The sequence below is a fragment of the Physeter macrocephalus genome, chromosome 1 (assembly GCF_002837175.3).
Source record: "Physeter macrocephalus isolate SW-GA chromosome 1, ASM283717v5, whole genome shotgun sequence".
Lineage (NCBI taxonomy): Eukaryota > Metazoa > Chordata > Mammalia > Artiodactyla > Physeteridae > Physeter > Physeter macrocephalus.
Genome location: NC_041214.2, coordinates 101,572,367 through 101,591,484, shown reverse-complemented (window position 1 = coordinate 101,591,484; position 19,118 = coordinate 101,572,367). Strand labels below are relative to the sequence as shown.

Below are 19,118 nucleotides of genomic sequence, written 5' to 3'. Positions count from 1 at the left end.
CCATAACAGAGGAAGGCCCGCATACCACAAAAAAAAAAAAAAAAAAAAAAGAGAAAGTTGGATCAGTACTTACCTCTCTGAGGCATTGATGAGGGATTGACTTCAAAGAAGTCTGAGGGAATTTTCTAGGATAATGGAAATTTCTATATCTTGATAGGTTGATATTTGTCAAAACTCATGAAACTGTACTCTCAAGATGTATGCATACTACTGCATATAAATTATACCTAAATATAGTTGATTTTTAAAAATGTAAAAAAATCTGAACATAGATAACATGTAGTAGTAGTTCATGAGTCAATAATATTATTGAAAATAACACTTCTTACCTGCCAAAATAACTTGTGGAGCAGGTAAACATCCATGTCAAATGCAACATTAAAGATAATTATTGGTGTAAATATATCAAAAAATAAATGTGGATCCATCCACTGTATGGCATCTGCATATTTTTGGACCTAATAATATAAAAATGTTATTTTCTCATTTATCTTTTGTTCTATTAGCATGGAATACATGCCAGGCACTCCTATGCCTAGCACAAGATAAAAAGATAAATCACAACATAGTTAAGTGCTAAAGTCTTAACTCTTGGATTTTCATAATTTTGCATCAGATCGTTACCAACTACAGCAAAAGGTTAATGAACATCTCTATGCCTATTTTTTTTTTTAAGAATAGATAATAGGAAACAGTTTGACAAAAGTACTAAAGGGTATGTAGGAGATTTTCAGGCATACAAGAGAAAGAAGGAGATTTCAGGTAGATGGATCATCATGCACAAAATCCACAAAGGAGTAAACAATGATATCAATTTCCAGAAACTACATAATTAGCCATGGATTATACAGAAGATGTGTATGGAAGAATAGCAGGGATAGAGACTAGGAAGGTAATGCAGATTATGAAATAACCAATTAATGGTGTTTATCATAAAATATTTAGTTGATAGTTTTAAATCCTATATGGGTATCTGTAACCAAGCAGGACCCTATGGGGCCTTCCCCAGAGAGATGTCTCCCTTATATCCTCTGCTTTAGGTCCTCTCTGAAGTACCTAGATAATAGTATCTCATGCACATTTCCTGAGTTGTTTTACAGATGCAAAATCCCCCACCAAATGAAAGAAATTAACACATCCCTTCAGGAGTCTGGCTGGAACCAGGAAATATTTGCAACAATTTTTGATCTTTTTACTTTACCTCACCATCAACCAATCAGAGAATTGTGCACGAGCTCGTCACATACCCTGGGACTCCCTTCCTTTGCCTTGCTTTTAAAAATGCTTTGCTGAAACCCATCGGGGAGTTCAGGCTTTTTGAGCACTAGCTGTCCCATACTCCTTGTATGGCACCTTACAATAAACGCTGCACTTTCCTTCACCACAACCCACTGTCAGCAGATTGGCTTTACTGCCCGTGGGCAAGCAGACAAGTTTGGTTCCTTAACATATCCATTCAACATTCACTCATTAAGGAAACACTGAGTATCTACTGTGTTAGGAGATCTCCTTGCATTTGGGAGATGATTCTTCATGGGTCTCTTGTTTTTCTCTGTATGCTATGGATGGAGGCACTGACTGCTTTTCTTCCAGGAATATTTTCTTTCAGGAATATTTGTATGGCTAACAGCTTTGGAAGATAAAGCAAGTGTCTCCCTCCAGAGAAAAAGGCAGGTTTACTATACTGTCCAGTGTTATAAAGATATTATCTCTTTCTGGAGCAAGAGGGAAGATGAGCTCACTGTCCATCATAAAATATTCAAGTTCTCTAAGCTCAGATTTCTTCTCCTATAATGCAACCCATTGTGTATGCAGGTTTCACCTTGCCCTCTACTTCTCCCTGTGGGGCTCATGGAACAGGGACGAGAAAATGCTGATACTCTGGCTTCTGCTATTGCTATTGGTAATAAAGTCCTTTGTGTCTAGCCCAGGAGTCCCATGTCTTTTGCCAGGACCGTGAAACTGTGGCAAGTGAAATTATTAGATTGAAAGTTGAGTAAAATCTTAGAACGTTCACAGTTCTCAACATATCGTCCCTTCCTTTAAAGAGTTGTTGACAAATAGTAAAGTTTATAGAAGTACTTAAAATTGCATTTATGTCAAAAATCAGATGATTATAAAACCTGTTCATGACAAATGAAGGAGTAATCTGCTTCTGGTTCTGGCATGGATACATGGTTTCCATTAGGGTTTATAACATCACTGGTTAAATGTGTTTGGGAAAGTCAATCATTTTGACACACGTTCGTATTTATATACTGATTAACTAGGGCAGGTATTGGCAAACTATGGGCCCTGGGAACAAATCTGGCTCAATGCCTGTTTTTGTAAATAAAGTATTATTGGAATACAGCCATACCAACTTACTTATGTATTGTCTATGGCTGCTTTATTTATTTATTTATTTTTTTTTTTGAGGTACGCGGGCCTCTCACTGTTGCGGCCTCTCCCGTTGCACAGGCTCCGGACGCACAGGCCCAGCGGCCATGGCTCACGGGCCCAGCCGCTCCGCGGCATGTGGGATCGTCCAGGACTGGGGCACAAACCCGTCTCCCCTGCATCAGCAGGCGGACTCGCAACCACTGCGCCACCAGGGAAGCCCCTCTATGGCTGATTTTAAACTACAATGGCAGAGTTGAGTAGTTGTGACAGAGATCATATGGCCTTCATAGTCTAAAATATGCACTATATGGCCTTTTACAGAAAACACTTTGCCGCCAACCCCTGGGCTAGAGGACTATTTAATGTGTCAATAATGCATTCTATATTCCTTGTAGTAAGCATATTGTCTCTCCTTTACCTGACTCCAGCTGTTCCCAACTATTTAGTAATACTGTATATGCCTTGACTATATAGTTTGTCTTGTTTCTCACCTCCAACTCCATGTAAGAGGTTCAGTGTATGTTTCCTGAAATATTCAAAGGCAGGTGCACTTAGAGAGTAGCCTCTATTCTAATGGGAACCCTGTGAAACATTCCCGAGGCAACAGATTGGTTCAATGTCAGAATTCTCTTTCTACTAGAGTCCTGTATCAGTAGCTCAAAGTCTCTCTGGGCTTCTATCTTTTTTACCAATTTCTTGTCTAAGGTTTTGAATTATGTTAAATACTCAGCTACTCACATTCTTAGCAGCTGTATGTGTACTCATTCTGAATTGCCTACCTAGTTTCAGACCTAGGCTCTGTTTTGACTATGTTACCTGGATTTCAGCTCTTTCATGCCTGGTTCCTTCTTCTACACAGCTAATATGATGTTATCCACATCATAAGCATCTATCAACTGGCAGAACAGTGAAGAAATATATTTACAAATTTTCTTAAGCCATCTTTGTATTTATATGAATCTTAGATATAGTCAGATATATAAAATACTCATATTTACTATACACACCTGGTCAGATGTAAAACTTAACATTTCAAAACTGCATCCGAATAAAAATAATATCACAGGGAGAGGAATTGGAAAGTCTTTCAAGTGTAGGTTCAAAAATGCTGCAAAAAAATATGTCTATTGAAAGGCAGTGAAATACCACATTTATAGAACTTTAATTTGACATGACTTCTTAATACTGAGGACAATGAAATACTGCACCACCCCTTACTTGCTATATTCCTGTAACTGAAACCCTCCCTCACACTTAAGCATATAGAATCAGTATAATTGGTCATCCACTAAATTCATGCTTTACTTCTTTTACAAAGTCTATCATTTTCTTAGAATCTTTACTAAATATTGCTAGTAATCATTGGTTCTTGTGTTCCTACTAAAATATTTATAGCAGTTTATGTACATGCTATAAATCAGATATTCATTTCTTTAGCAATCCTGTAATGAGGGATTAATAAATTACTAAACTTAAATGAAATATCCTGACTGATTCCCAAGATAACAATGAGGAATTAGTATAATAATTTAATAATGAGAAAAACTAGCTACCTATTACTAATTACCTACTACCCATTAGAAAGCCTATAATGCATATTTAACTTTGTTCATAGTTTTTTTCAAAGTGCAATAAGCAATATCACAGCATTTCATTCAGTTTAATGTTTCTAATTCTTTGTAATACAATTTCTAATCAAGTCAAAAGCACATGCAAAAAATGTGCTTTCTTTTGATTTCTACAGTGTTCTTTTCTTCTCATAAAAGCTGGGCATAATTTACCATTTGGACGAAACCTAAGGGAACACCTACCAAGGGGTTAAAAAGTAACTGAATCATTCAGAAGACCTATCACTTTGAAAATTCTTTTTCCAAGTGAAGAAATCTGTGGGACAGCTAATTTTAAAATATGAATGAAACCCTAGTTTATGATGACGCAGGGAACAATAAAATCCCTAACCTTTGATTTTCTGCTTATCTAGTTCATTTCTCCACATCACTTAAATATAACCACGACCTAGCAAGTAAGAAGGTATGAATACTCTGAACTCAATAGAGATGAAGAATGTGGATCAGATCTACATGGTCTCTCCTCAGGGGCAGATTACTGTTGGATTCATTTGATTGAAAATCTTGGTATAGAGGTATGAATTTAGAAAAAAAATCTAATTTCCTATTATTGCTACTTTTCTTAATTCTCTATGGTGACATTTACAAAATACATCCACAAAACACACTTACATACAAAGAATTACACCTACCTCCAATTGTACAGATCAAAGACAATATTAGAATGATTTCAGGGAGTTCCTGAGAAGTTTTCATGAATGTATTCCTAAAAAAATCCAGCCATATGTTGGTAAATCCTTTGTTAAGAAAAGTGAAATTAGAAACAGGGCCATTCATCCTGTGGTTTCTCATAGGCTGTCTGAATCCAACTCTTAGGGCTCTCTGCAAAACTCACCTAGGACCAAAAGAACATAAGATTTTCCTTCCTGATGACCTTCTACAGCTTTTCTTAAAAAATAAATAAAAAGCCTATATTTCTCTTTAGTTATTTCTAGTGATTTCTTAGGGTGTGCCAAAATTAGGGATGCCTCCCTCTTCTATGATGTTTTCAATTTAAATGATAGAAGAATTACAACCCCAAGTGATAGAGATCAGCCAGTGTCATCCTGTGTTCTTACGATGCCAAGCACTACTCAGCTATTTTTGCCCTGTATCTATCCAGCTGAAAAGAGGATTTTTCATCTAACCAGTCACCAGGACCACAAGCTGGTGCAGGTTACTTAGTTCTGAGGATGGACAACTGAGGGGTTTGCTCTCAGCTTATCTGAGCCTCTGGAAGCATGTTCTGGCAGCTATTCCAAAGTAGGAAGTGGTGGTGGTGAGAATATTCTGATCTCTTTTGCTGTTCTATCCAGACAGAAATTAATAGACCGTGATGATGTTTAATAACAGCCTTCTTTTATCTCCTTTGAGACATTGATGGGCCATGTTTTCTCTAACTTTTAAATATTTTTATAGCAACCAAGGACCTAAGAAAAATATTGAAAACAAAATGATTTAAAACAAGGGAGTGGGCTTCCCTGGTGGCGCAGTGGTTGAGAGTCCGCCTGCCGATGCAGGGGACGCGGGTTCGTGCCCCGGTCCGGGAGGATCCCACATGCTGTGGAGCGGCTAGGCCCGTGAGCCATGGCCGCTCGGCCTGCGCATCCAGAGCCTGTGCTCCACAACGGGAGAGGCCACAGCAAGTGAGAGGCCCGCGTACCACAAAAAAAAAAAAAAGAAAAGAAAAGAAAAAGAAAAACAAGGGAGTTGATGTTTCTGTTGTTACTTCTTGGAAAAGGAACATGGGCCATGGTGTGTCTTGGTTTGAAGAAATAGGTAATAGCTGCAGTCTGCCAATCCCACTTGCTTCCCATGGTGAGGAAAGTTTTACATCGGGGTCTTAAACTTCATGCAGGGAACTCTTCCAATTCTCTCATAATATTGGCTTAACCTTTTCTAGTGTCTATTAGCATCTCATCTGGCTGCCTCGCTAAGCAATCAATTAGTTATTACTAAACTTCCTCTCACAATCCAGCAATGCCTTTTTCAGTTTCATATTTCACATACATATGTTTATAATATGCTCTTTACCAACTATAAAAACAACCTTTTGAAAGAAAATTAAATGAATACATGCTTATTGTGAATATTTTTGAAATAAATATGTAAAGGAGCATTTCAAAAACAAAAAAAAATATGCACAGTCATGTCATCTAGTGGCTTTTATATTTTTTATTTACATAGTTCTGTTCATCCTTATATAATTATACTTTCTGCTTCTTTCCACATGGTATTGTATCACCAGCAGCAAAGGGCCTTGTGAACACTGTTTACAAACGTTGTACCATATTAGCACCAATGTAAAAGTGCCGACCCTCTGGTCAGATTGTGACTCTCTGCACGCAAAGATCTGATGGGCTGCTGCTTGCAGGCTAAAAGACTCTGGGCAGCTTGCTGTTGGCCTCAGTTTTCTAATCTGTATAGTTTCCCAGTCTGTGTAATTCCTCTCCCTGTATTTATAATTTTATTTGAAATCACCTGGGGAGCTATAACGATAGTATTGCCTGAGTCTTATCCTCAGCGATTCCTATTTAAATCAGTCTAGGTGGCAGCTTGGGCTCCCCAGGCAATTTTAATGTGTAGCCAATGTTAGTAACCACTGTGATTCACCCAATTCAAAGGCAACGTTGATCAATTTCAGTCTCAAAGCCAGCTTATTTTCAATATTCTTGAGTCAGGTATTTTGAGAATGGGTATCAATGTCCTTCTGGTGAAGATCCCAGAACACATCTGTAGTTGACAAGTTTGGTTTATTATGAGTCTCAGTGAGGGAGGCCATTCACCCTGGAGAACTGTTGGGAGGTTCAGTAAAAGGATGTTAGAAAGAACTAATTGTGGATCTGGGTAATTTTGGAGAGGGTCTAAGGAAGTGAGAGTTTACTATAACTTGGGTGCTGTCAGAAAGCAAGGACAATTCTGTGACTGGGTATCTCAATAAATCTTATGTACAGAGAAAGCAGACTAGAATGGGGATAAAGCTGTGATGAGTACAGAAGCAGCAGCCACTCATTTTAGATGAGGGAGGGGATGTTTGGTACTGTACGTGTTGCATGGTGACTTCTTTTTGTCCAACTTTATTTACGGTCTCCTAGTGAACTCATCTGAGTTTGATGTTCTGTGAGATTATGTCCAGCAGGAGAACAACATGGACTAGCTGTGAGCATCAGACCAGCTTGTAATAACACTAAGTGACACCTAGCTCTGGGTGTCAGACCAGTTCCCTGATGTTTGGGGCTGCTTATTTTTGGTTTGTTTCATTTTTCCTCAAAGGATTTCTAAATTCCTTAACCTCACTTTAACAAGTTAAGAACTGAAAGTAGACCAAGGGATCTTGATAGTAATTTAAGTGATAGAGGAGAGCAAGCTCAGTTATCCCTCTAAGACAGATTTTCAACCTTGACTGCATGTTGGAATCAGAGAGTTTTAAAAATACAGATACCTGGGTGGCACCACAGAGGTTAATTTAATTGGTCTAAGGTGCAGCCTGAGTATTAGGAACCTAAAAACTTCCCAGTGATTCTAATAATCAGCCATTATTTAGAAGCACTGCTCTAGGAGAAATCTGTGCCATTAGGGAAGAACATTGTGATAGACTGATGGTATTTGCTCTCAGCATCAAACTATTTGGAAAATATTGTCAATTTCACCTATTAATTTTCTCACTGTTACTCCAGGACTAAATATTCTGGAGCCAATGGGTTTGACCAAAAAAGGAAAAATATTTTCTGCATCATAGTTATATATTCCTACAGGCTCTCAGAATTTAATACAGCTAAGGAAACTATTGTTTTCCAAACTAAAAGCAGGGATACATGTTCCCATAAGCATTTTCTCATTTCTAAAATTGTTTATTTGAAACCTTAATAACCATAACTCAAAAACACACATGTACCCCAATGTTCATTGTGGCACTATTTACAATAGCCAGGTCATGGAAGCAACCTAAACGCCCGTTGACAGATGAATTGATAAAGAAGATGTGGTACATACATACAATGGAATATTACTCAGCCATAAAAAGGAACCAAATGGCGTCATTTGTAGAGTTGTGGATGGACCTAGAGGCTGTCATACAGAGTGAAGTAAGTCAGAAAGAGAAAAACAAATATCATATATTATTAATGCATATATGTGGAATCTAGGAAAATGGTACAGATGAACCTGTTTGCAAGGCAGAAATAGAGACACAGGCGTAGAGAACAAACGTATGGACACCAAGAGGGGAAAGGGGGGGTGGGATGAATTGGGAGATTGGGATTGACATATATACCCTAATATGTAAAAAATAGATTTCTAATGAGAACCTGCTGTATAGCACAGGGAACTCCACTTCACTGTACAGTAGACTCTAACACAGCATTGTAAAACAACTATACCCCAATAAAAAAATAAAGAAAGAAAGAAAAAAAAAGGAAACCTCAATAAGTGTTTATACATTCAATCCTAATAAATCCCTTTCATAAAAGAATAAAATTACTCCAAATCTTAATTATTCTTGAACTTTAGGGACATATATGATCAAGTTCAGCAGAATTTCCCTGTTTGGCTGTAAATACTCAATTTGGCTTCTTCAACCGCTACTCCAAATTCTCCTAACAAACCTTTCCCCTGACCAAAATGATCTCATGTTAAGTTAGCATGTAAATGCTATTATTCTAGCTTGATACTTTAAAGGATATGGGTAAAGAAGTAGCAATTTAGATTAAACAGATTTTCAATGTAATTAAAACTCTTCTTCAGCTTAAACTGACTTTTGACAATTTTGAATAAGTTTATGAGTTAATGTCTCATTAAGTAAAATATATTGATTTGTCTTGAAATTGCCACATAGGTTTCCTATATTAACTTATCAATAAATTAAATGATGCCTCAAATCTCTTTCAAATCTCTCAAAAATGGCATGTGGATTTGTCTTCAACATCACTCAGCCTTGAGAAATTCTCTCTCATGGAGTGGAAATCCTACTGATTCACTCTGTACTTGAAAATGGGAAATCTTTCTTCCTTTTGATCACCACATTCTGCAGGAATTTGGTGACAAAATTATCCTGAAAAGAGAGCTGTGGGATCCCAGTAATCTTCATTAGCTGTAAAGCTCTCATTGATTTATGACAGATACAGAACTGGGGTTGGATTGTCTCTTCAGAAGACTGTCCACACAATACAGCGGGGCCTTACTCACAGACTCTGAAGGTGAGCAGTCTGTTGCCCTCCTAAGGCTTCTTCACTCAGAACGAGCCCTTCCTCCCTCTCGGCTCTGCTGCATACACCTGAGGAGATTCACCACCGCATCAGTGTGCTTTCCTCTTGGTGCCTCATAAGGCAAAGGGAACAATCACCAGGCAGTTGAGCAGCAGTCTGGAAAGTTGATATGGGAAGTGTAATGGAGGAGGTGCAGGGGCTAAGGGACAGAAATTCACGCTGAAAGGCTGGTTGATCTTCGGAAAAGTGTTTGATTGGCTGCCATAGGAAAGTTGGAAACTACAAGAGGGAGTGGCTGGCTGAATCTGTAGCTGGAATACTGTGGGAGCATTTGTTCTTCTTTGCGGAAGAAAGTACCCAAGGGGAAGGGCAACTTCCTGAAGGGGAAGCCAAGGGAGGACTCACCATCTAGAGCCTCAGGAGGAGTATCGTGTGGTATGTAGGTGATAAGTGGAGGCTACCTAATCCGTTCACCCTAGAACAGCCGCAACTAACTGCTACCTCACTGACAGTTACTTGCTGTAAGCCCCGCCCCTGGTCTGCACCCATTGACTTCAGCTTCACAACCCCTGACTTGATTGGCTGACGAAATACAGTCCTAGAAGGTACTGCACAGCATCATTGCCCCTGCACATCTACGGCAACCCTTGAAGCCTTAAGGACGTTTATTTTTTAAAAAATAAACAAGGGTGAAAAGGAACCTCCAGAAATTGTATTGCTCTATTAATTTAAAACTTAGGAGCAGTGGATTTCGGGCAAAGAGCCAATAGACACTGTTTTCCCAGAATTCTGGTGGGAGTGAGACTCCTAGATAAGATAGAGTGATAGAGATTTTGAAATATGAGGCTGCAGGTTGTTGGGTTAGGAAACAAAAAAGAGAGAGAGGGAGACAATGGCTATTCTAACCATGTAGGAGAATGCAGTCAAGACAGGCAAGATAGACTTTATCTTCTGAGTCCTTTATCTAGGGAAATTTTTTGGAATAATGATAGACTCATTGCTTTTTTCTAAACATAATATGAAAAGGATATTTTCATTGAAATTACTTAGTGATACTACCATAGAGCCAATTTTCATATTCCCACTCTCATCATAAAATATTTGGGAAGGAATTTTGTAATGATTTTGAAATCTAGATTCTTATTCGGCTCTATGCTCTAGAGGTGCTCCCTATTTTGCCTGTATGGGTCCTTCTGGCCTCTGGTTTGGCTGGTTGCCATGCCTTGCCTTGCAAGGAGGCTCCCAGCCACTGGAAGACAGGCTCAGGTCACAAGGCTGCTGGCCACATGGCCTCAGGAGGTCCTGGTGTAGTTCTGGTCTACTGGTGGGCAGAGATGTGTGCTGCAGTGGGTGAATGTGGGGCTGGCAGCCTCAGATCTAGTGTTGGCTTGCTGGTGGGTAGGACTGGTTTTTGACATGGCTGGCTGTTGGGTTTGGGCTGTCCCAAAGCTGGTGTTGGCCCACTGGTGAGTGGGGTAGATCCCATGGTGGCTGGCTGAGGTGTCCAAGTTATCTCAGATCTGGTATTTACCTTCTGTTGGGTGGGGCTGGTGCCTAGAGGATCCCAGGGCTAGAGCTGCCACACTTGTGGGTGGAGTCAGGTTCCCAAGTCTTGAGCTACAGGACCCTGGAGGTCTCAGAGCTTGTGTAGGCCTGCTGGTAAGGGGGGCTGGTTTTTGACATGTTTGGCTGCAAGGTCTGGCATGTTCTGAGCTGGTGTTGCCCTGCTGGTGGGTGATTCCAGATCCCAGGGTGTCTGACTGAAGGTCTGCCGTGGTCCTGGGGCTGGTGCCACCTACCCACTGGTGGGTGAGGCTGGCCCTAGGGCTACTGCCAGCTAACTGGTGGATGGAACTGGATCCCAGGGTCTCTGGCTGCAGGACCCTGTGGGTTCCAGGGATAGTGCCAGAGGACCCCTGAGTCTAGGGTCCTCTGGTGGACAGGGCCAGGTCCTGAGGCAGGTGTAGGCTCTGGGGTATTAGGGCAGCAAGCCTACTGGTGGGTACAGCTGTGTCTCCACTCAGCTCATTGCTTGTCCTAAGGTGTCCCATCTCACAGGCTGATGGATGGGGCTGAGTCCTCGCACGTATAAGCTAGAGGCAGGATTCCAAAATGGGTCTTGCCAGCACCCGGGCCACATGGCAGAATGAGCTCCCCAAATGGCTTCCACCAGTGTCTATGTCCCTTGGGCAAGCCACTGCTGCCTTCTGCCTCTCCAGGAGGCTCTCCAAGATCAGCATGTTGCTCTGATCCAGGCCTCTTTCAAATGACTGCTTCTGCCCTGTTTCCCGAAGCATGTGAGATTCTGTGTGTGCCCTTTGGGAGTGGAGTCTTTATCTCCTATAGCCCTCTGGCTCTCCTGAAAGCAAGCCCTGCCTGCCTTCAAAGCCAAATGTTCTGGAGGAATCATCTTCCTGGTGCAGTACCCCCAGGCTGGGGAACCCAATTTGGGTCTCGAACCCCTTGCTTCTTTGGGAGAACCTCTGCAATTGTAATTATCCTCCCATTTGTGGGTTACCCACCCACGGGTGTGGGTCTTGACCGTACCACATTTCCACCTCTCCTATCCGTCTCATTGTGGCTCCTTCTTTATATCTTTAGTTGTGCAGGATATTTTCTGCTAGTCTTCCAGTTTTTTCCCAATAATTTATGTGTGAATAGTTGTAATTTTGGTGTACCCATGGGAGAAGCTGAGCTCAGGGTCTTCATAGTCCTCCATCTTGGCCACTCCTCTTAGCACTTTTTCATTTTAATTGGGGTATCGTTGTTTTACAATGTTGTGTTAGTTTCTACTGTACAACAAAGTCAAGTAGAGCTCCCTGTGCTCTAACAGCAGGTTCTCAGTAGTTATCTATTTTATACATATTAGTGTATATATGTCAATCCCAATCTCCCAATTCATCCCCCCCCTGCCCCCCTTGGTGTCCATATGTTTGTTCTCTACATCTGTGTCTCTATTTCTGCCTTGAAAAGGTTTTTGATAAAAATTAGCTGTTAATGTTATTGAAAATCCTTTGCTACTTTCAAGATTCTCTTTGTCTTTGATTATGTTCGATTATGATGTGCCTTGGTGTGGATCTTTTTGTATTTATTCTACATAGAATTTACTGATCTTCTTCGATATGTAGTCTAATGATTTTTTAAATCAAATTTGGAAAGTTTTTGGGTACTGTAAAAAATTTATGTATTTTATTTATTTATTTTTGGCTGCATTGGGTCTTTGTTGCCGTGCGCAGGCTTTCTCTAGTTGTGGCGAGCAGGGGCTACTCTTCGTTGCGGTGCACAGGCTTCTCATTGCGGTGGCTTCTCTTGTTGCGGAGCATGGGCTATAGGCACTCAGGCTTGCAGTAGTTGTGGTGCACAGGCTTAGTTGCTCCGCGGCATGTGGGATCTTCCCGGACCAGGGCTCGAACCCGTGTCCCCTGCATTGGCAGGCAGATTCTTAACCACTGAGCCACCAGGGAAGCCCTCAGGCATTATTATTTAAAATTTTCTTTCTATCCCGTTTCTGTATCCCTTCTCCTTCTGGGACTTTCCTTACGAATATGGTGGTGCTCAGATAGTGTTCCACAGACCTCTGAGGTTCTGTTCATTTTTCCTCAGTCTTTTTTCTGTTTCTCAGACTAGATCTATCTTCAAGTTTATTGATTCTAACTTTTGCCTCCTTGAACCAGTCGTTGAGCATTTCTAGTGAATTTTTCATTTCAGTTATACTTTTCTAATCCAGAATTTCTGCACATTCCTTTTTATAACTTTTAATCTCTTTATCGATATTTTATACTTAGTGATACATCGTTCTTAATACACTTTCCTTTAATTTTTTAGACACGGTTTCCTTTAGAGTACTTTGCTGGGATTCCAGTCATTCTTTAAAGTTATAATGCTTGTGTTCACATCTTTATTACTCACAAGAAAAGAATCAGGGGCAGGGTTTTCACCTCAGTAGAACTTCTGTTTCCCAACATAGCAACAGTGCTTCTCCCTGGCTCAGAGGCTGCTGAGCATTTAATCCTAATATGTTTTACTCGCAATGAATTCTTTCTCTATCTCAGGAAGAGCTCCCCAAACCAGAGGTAATATATTCATTATTCAGCATCAGTTTCCATTTCCCTTTGAAAACTGAGTTTTCTCTGTCTCATTACCAAGGCAACCTCTCTCAGGTGGGTAGTAGACTTACTTATAAGTGTGGATTTAGAAGCTGGAATTTAGATAGAGGGAAGTTTTGTCTTAAGGGAAGTCAGGAAAAAAAGACCTCCAATACCTAGAGCCATAGGAAAGAGATGGATATTGGTATATGAGGTGGGGAGAGGGTGGGGACCATCTCTGCCAATAGAGGCTTTTGTTTTCCTGAGACAGGAGCTGACGGAGAAGCTATGAGAAGAGAAGGTAATTTTTATAGGGATTTATGAGTGACAAAAAGAGAAAAGGCTTAGTGCCCAAAACATGTTCAGTATGTGCACACATTAGCACGGGGTGAGGGTATGGCTATGTGTGTACTGACTGGAGGCTGGTTAATGATCTCACTCCAGAGAAGCTAAGCCCAACTGCACTTCTCTGAGAACACTAATTTCCCCAAGTCCTAGCCCTGGTTTCAATGCCCCACCCCTGGTCTGTTTGGCTAATTAAGTGTAATTCTAGAAGGTTCTGGATAAAGATCACCAACCGTAACTTTTAAGAGAGGACATACAGTCCAGAAGACACTAATCATTAAACCAGCAATAACAGATGTGCAGGAGGGAAAAAAAATCCTCACTTTCAAATGAATTGTTCACATTAAAAAAGTATGGTGTGAACCGGTAGAGAATGAACACCGCTTTTCCAGGATTGCAACAGGAGGAAGACCTTCTGGGGAAGCTGGTATGAATTCATGTGCATAAAACACCAATAAGCGGGTGGCTGGGTTGGAACTGAAGGGAGAAAGATAGGAACCAAAAGCACCAGCAAGGAGTGCTTTCCCTCTACTTAAAATTGTATATAGAGAGAGGAGTTGATAGGAAGGTGAAAATGGTCTGTTTGTTTGCTTTTTCATTTTAATACATAAATAGTATTTACTTTGAAACTGCTTAATGATTTTACAGGAAAGTTATTTTTTAATTTTCCCACTCCAGCTGTTTGAGGAGATGGATTTTAGGGATTAGATCCCGAGAGGAACGATTTTTAGACACTTAGCATACCTCTGTGGAAAGCGGTCTTTTCACCTGATCTCACTGTGGGTAAACTAGTTTGATATGCATGACATACATGAAAAACTGGGGAAGGTTAGTAACACTACCCAAAGAAGAGCTAATTAAATTTTCTTGCAAGTCAGCAGGTAAGTTTTGAGGCCCTGTGCATGAATCCTGTGACAGCTACAGGACAGCAGGCAGATATGTTTTGTTTGTTTGTTTGTTTGTTTGTTTTTTTGCGGTACTCGGGCCTCTCACTGCTGTGGCCTCTCCCGTTGCGGAGCACAGGCTCCGGACGCGCAGGCCCAGCGGCCATGGCTCACGGGCCCAGCCGCTCGGCGGCACGTGGGATCTTCCCGGACCGGGGCACGAACCCGTGTCCCCTGCATCGGCAGGCGGATTCTCAACCACTGCGCCACCAAGGGAAGCCCGGCAGATATGTTTAAGTAAAATTTTATGAATAGACCTAGGATTCTGAATAGGGTTGGCACACAGGAAGTTAAAAATCAAGACAATGTTTTAACAGATTTTCAGATCAAGCGGTTACTGAGTAACAGATTTGGCTGTAAATGCTTCATTTCAGTTCCAGAGTTCAGTTAGAAAATGAAATACTGCAAATGTTAGTGAAGATTTTATCATCAAATTTAATGGGCTTTGCATGCCATCCTATTATCCAGCTCCTCATGCTACCCCTCTGGTTACAAGGATCAGGTAAATTTCTACTTTTTCTCTCGAATGCATTTGGGTGGAAATCAATGGCAAATAAATACCAGGCTGTAGTCTTTTTACTTTCATAAGGTTAGGTGAAGAGGACATTATGTTTAGGTCCGCATGTTAATCATGTAGCTATCCAAGTTGTTGACAACTAGCAAACAGTTTAAGTTGAGCATATTTGAAACAGTGACTGAGTAAACAGAGAATGAAAGAAATGTAAAAAGCACTGCTTCTGAAGTGAGTTGGGCTCACTTGAGGTAGCTCAAGTTGAGCTGCTTGGGGTAGCTCAAACAGGGGAGCCAGAAACCTGCTGGAAGCAAATGAACTCTTTGCAAGTTAGTTAGTTTTGCACTATTCCTTGCAGCCCATTTGCCTTTTAAGTTTGACTTGCTTTGAGGCTCTTCTTGGTCATTAAGAAGTTTTCATTTTTGTGTTGTCATATCTGTTGAGGTCTTTTTGTGGGTTTGCCTATCATTACAAACTGAGGTACACCTGAAACACATCAAAGATTTAATAAGTATTCAAGTCCTGCTTTTTTCTAGTCATTTAAAAATAATTTGATTAAAGATATTTAACTCAAATCCATCTAAAATCAGTTTGGTTCACAGTAAAGGCAATAACTAATGTTCTATAGGAACAGCAGAGAAAAAGAATCATGATAACTTCTAGTTAAGGATTTTTTCATGGAGCAAGTATCATTTGAATTTAGCTAGATGGTTCAATCAAAAGTTAAATGTGGGGTGATATATGCTGAGGAAAAAAAAGAGTGTGACAGGTACAGGAAACCATTATGTTCAGGTTTCTTCTCCTTAACTTACTTCTGCATCTAAAATGCAAAATGGAGAAGACTGTCACCAAGTAACTCAGAATCTAGTAAGGGACACACACATGTGAACAAGTAATAATGAAGGAGTGTGGTAATCACATTTATAGAAATTGTTATGTAAATAGTAATTGTTAGCTTGTTACTCTTTTGTGTTGCTCTTTGGACTTCCCTTAGTACTTTTCCCTTTTTCCTTGAGGGTAGGGACTCTATCACCCATGATAACTAAAATGTCTATGGTTATTTATAACCAGCATTACATCTACATGTTCTCCTTTCATATTCACAATATTCTGTGAGTCAGGTACCACTGAGCCCATTTTTCAGATGAAAATCCTGAGGCTTAGGAAGGTAAAGGATTGCTACAAAACCACACTCTTGAAAATAGCCCAAGTGGGACATCATCACAGTCTTTTGTTGACAAATGAAATACTATGTATGCAACAAACATGTGATACTTATTTAAATATTCTACAATACTGTGTACATAGTTCCAGACCAAGAAATTTTTGAAAATTATTTGAAAAAAGTTTTGTTTATAATTTGAACATGAAAATCAAGAGAAGTAGATGAAAAGTAGAGAGCATAACATGAGGTAAGTAAAGTACATGAAGATTTTTTTTTTAACATCTTTATTGGAGTATAATTGCTTTACAATGGTGTGTTAGTTTCTGCTTTATAACAAAGTGAAACAGCTATACATATACATATATCCCCATATCACCTCCCTCTTGCGTCTCCTTACCACCTTCTGTATCCTACCCCTCTAGGTGGTCACAAGCACCGAGCTGATCTCCCTGTGCTACGCAGCTGCTTCCCACTAGCTATTTATTTTACATTTAGTAGTGTAGATAAGTCCATGCCAATCTCTCACTTCGTCCCAGCCTACCCTTCCCCTTCCCCGTGTCCTCAAGTTCATTCTCTACGTCTGCGTCTTTATTCCTATCCTGCTCCTAGGTTCTTCTTTTTTTTTTAAGATTCCGTATATATGTGTTAGCATACAGTATTTGTTTTTCTCTTTCTGACTTACATCACTCTGTATGACAGTCTCTAGGTCCATCCACCTCACTACGAATAACTCAATTTCGTTTCTTTTTATGGGTGAGTAATATTCAATTGTATATATGGGCCACATCTTCTTTATCCATTCATCTGTCGATGGATACTTAGGTTGTTTCCATGCCCTGGCTATTGTAAATAGAGCTGGAATGAACACTGTGGTACATGACTCTTTTTGAATTATGGTTTTCCCAGGGTATATGCCCACTAGTTTGCTGGGTTGTATGGTAGTTCTATTTTTAGTTCTTTAAGGAACCTCCATGGTGTTCTCCATAGTGGCTGTATCAATTTACATTCCCACCAACAGTGCAAGAGGGTTCCTTTTCTCCACACCCTCTCCAGCATTTATTGTTTGTAGATTTTTTGATGATGGCCATTCTGACTGGTGTGTGGTGATACCTCATTGTAGCTTTGATTTGCATTTCTCTAATGTTTAGTGATGTTGAGCATCCTTTCATGTGTTTGTTGACAAGCTGTATAACTTCTTTGGAGACATGTCTATTTAGGTCTTCTGCCCAATTTTGGATTGGGTTATTTGGGTTTTTTTGATATTGAGCTGTATGAGCTGCTTGTAAATTTTGGAGATTAATCCTTTGCCAGTTGCTTCATTTGCAAATATTTTCTCCCATTCTGAGTGTTGTCTTTTCATCTTGTTTCTGGTTTCCTTTGCTGTACAAAAGCTTTTAAGTTTCAATAGGTTTCATTTGTTAATTTTTGTTTTTATTTCCATTTCTCTAGGAGGTGGGTCAAAAAGGATCTTGCTGTGATGTTTATTTTTGCTTTTATTTCCATTTCTCTAGGAGGGTCAAAAAGGATCTTGCTGTGATTTATGTCATAGAGTGGTCTGCCTATGTTTTCCTCTAAGAGTTTTATAGTGTCTGGCCTTACATTTAGGTCTTTAATCCATTTTGAGTTTATTTTTGTGTATGGCGTTAGGCAGTGTTCTCATTTCATTCTTTTACATGTAGCTGTCCAGTTTTCCGAGGACCACTTATTGAAGAGGCTGTCTTTTCTCCATTGTATATTATTGCCTCATTTATCAAAGATAAGGTGACCATATGTGTGTGGGTTTATCTCTGGGCATTCTATCTTGTTCCATTTATCTATATTTCTGTTTTGGTGCCAGTACCATACTGTAGCTTTGTAGTATAGTCTGAAGTCCAGCAGCCTGATTCCTACAGCTCCAGTTTTCTTTCTCAAGATTGCTTAGGCTATTCGGGGTCTTTTGTATTTCCATACAGATTGTGAAATTTTTGGTTCTATTTCTGTGAAAAATGGCATTGGTAGCTTGATAAGGATTGCATTGAATCTGTAGATTGCTTTGCGTAGTAGAGTCATTTTCACAATGTTGATTCTTCCATCCAGGAACATGGTATATCTCTCCATCTGTTGGTATCATCTTTAATTTCTTTCATCAGTGTCTTATAGTTTTCTTCATACAGGTCTTTTGTCTCCTTAGGTAGGTTTATTCCTAGGTATTTTATTCTTTTTGTTGCCATGGTAAACGGGAGTGTTTCCTAATTTCTCTTTCAGATTTTTCATCATTAGTGTATAGGAATGCCAGAGATTTCTGTGCATTAATTTTGTATCCTGCTACTTTACCAAATTCATTGATTAGCTCTAGTAGTTTTCTGGTAGCATCTTTAGGATCCTCTAAGTATAGTATCATGTCATCTGCAAACAGTGACAGTTTTACTTCTTTTCTGATTTGGATTCCTTTTAAATCTTATTTGTCTCTGACTACTGTGGCTAAAACTTCCAAAACTCTGTTGAATAATAGTGGTGAGAGTAGGCAACCTTGTCTTGTTCCTGATCTTACTGGTAATGGTTTCAGGTTTTCACCATTGAGAGTGATGTTGGCTGTGGGTTTGTCATATATGGCCTTTATTATGTTGAGGTAGGTTCCTTCTATGCCTACTTTCTGGAGGGTTTTTTTCATAAATCGGTGTTGAATTTTGTCAAAAGCTTTTTCTGCATCTATTGAGATGATCATATGGTTTTTCTCCTTCAATTTTTTAATATGGGTATCACGTTGATTGATTTGCATATATTGAAAAATCATTGCATTGCTGGGATAAACCCCACTTGATCATGGTGTTTGATCCTTTTAATGTGCTGTTGGATTCTGTTTGCTAGTATTTTGTTAAGGATTTTTGCATCTATG

General features: G+C 39.7%; 1 protein-coding gene across 1 annotated transcript in view; it reads right to left on the bottom strand.

The window, feature by feature from the left end:
* Window positions 1–11,912, bottom strand: part of SLC9C1 (solute carrier family 9 member C1) — a 116,448-nt gene extending 104,536 nt beyond the window's left edge. Inside the window, exons 1-5 of the mRNA XM_007104009.2 lie at window positions 11,872–11,912; window positions 10,725–11,077; window positions 4,643–4,747; window positions 3,390–3,490; window positions 330–458 (exon numbers count right to left, since the gene is read on the bottom strand). Coding sequence (XP_007104071.2) covers window positions 330–458; window positions 3,390–3,490; window positions 4,643–4,747; window positions 10,725–11,077; window positions 11,872–11,912 — 729 coding nt within the window. The remainder of the gene's footprint in view (window positions 1–329; window positions 459–3,389; window positions 3,491–4,642; window positions 4,748–10,724; window positions 11,078–11,871) is intronic.
* Window positions 11,913–19,118: the final 7,206 nt, after the last annotated feature.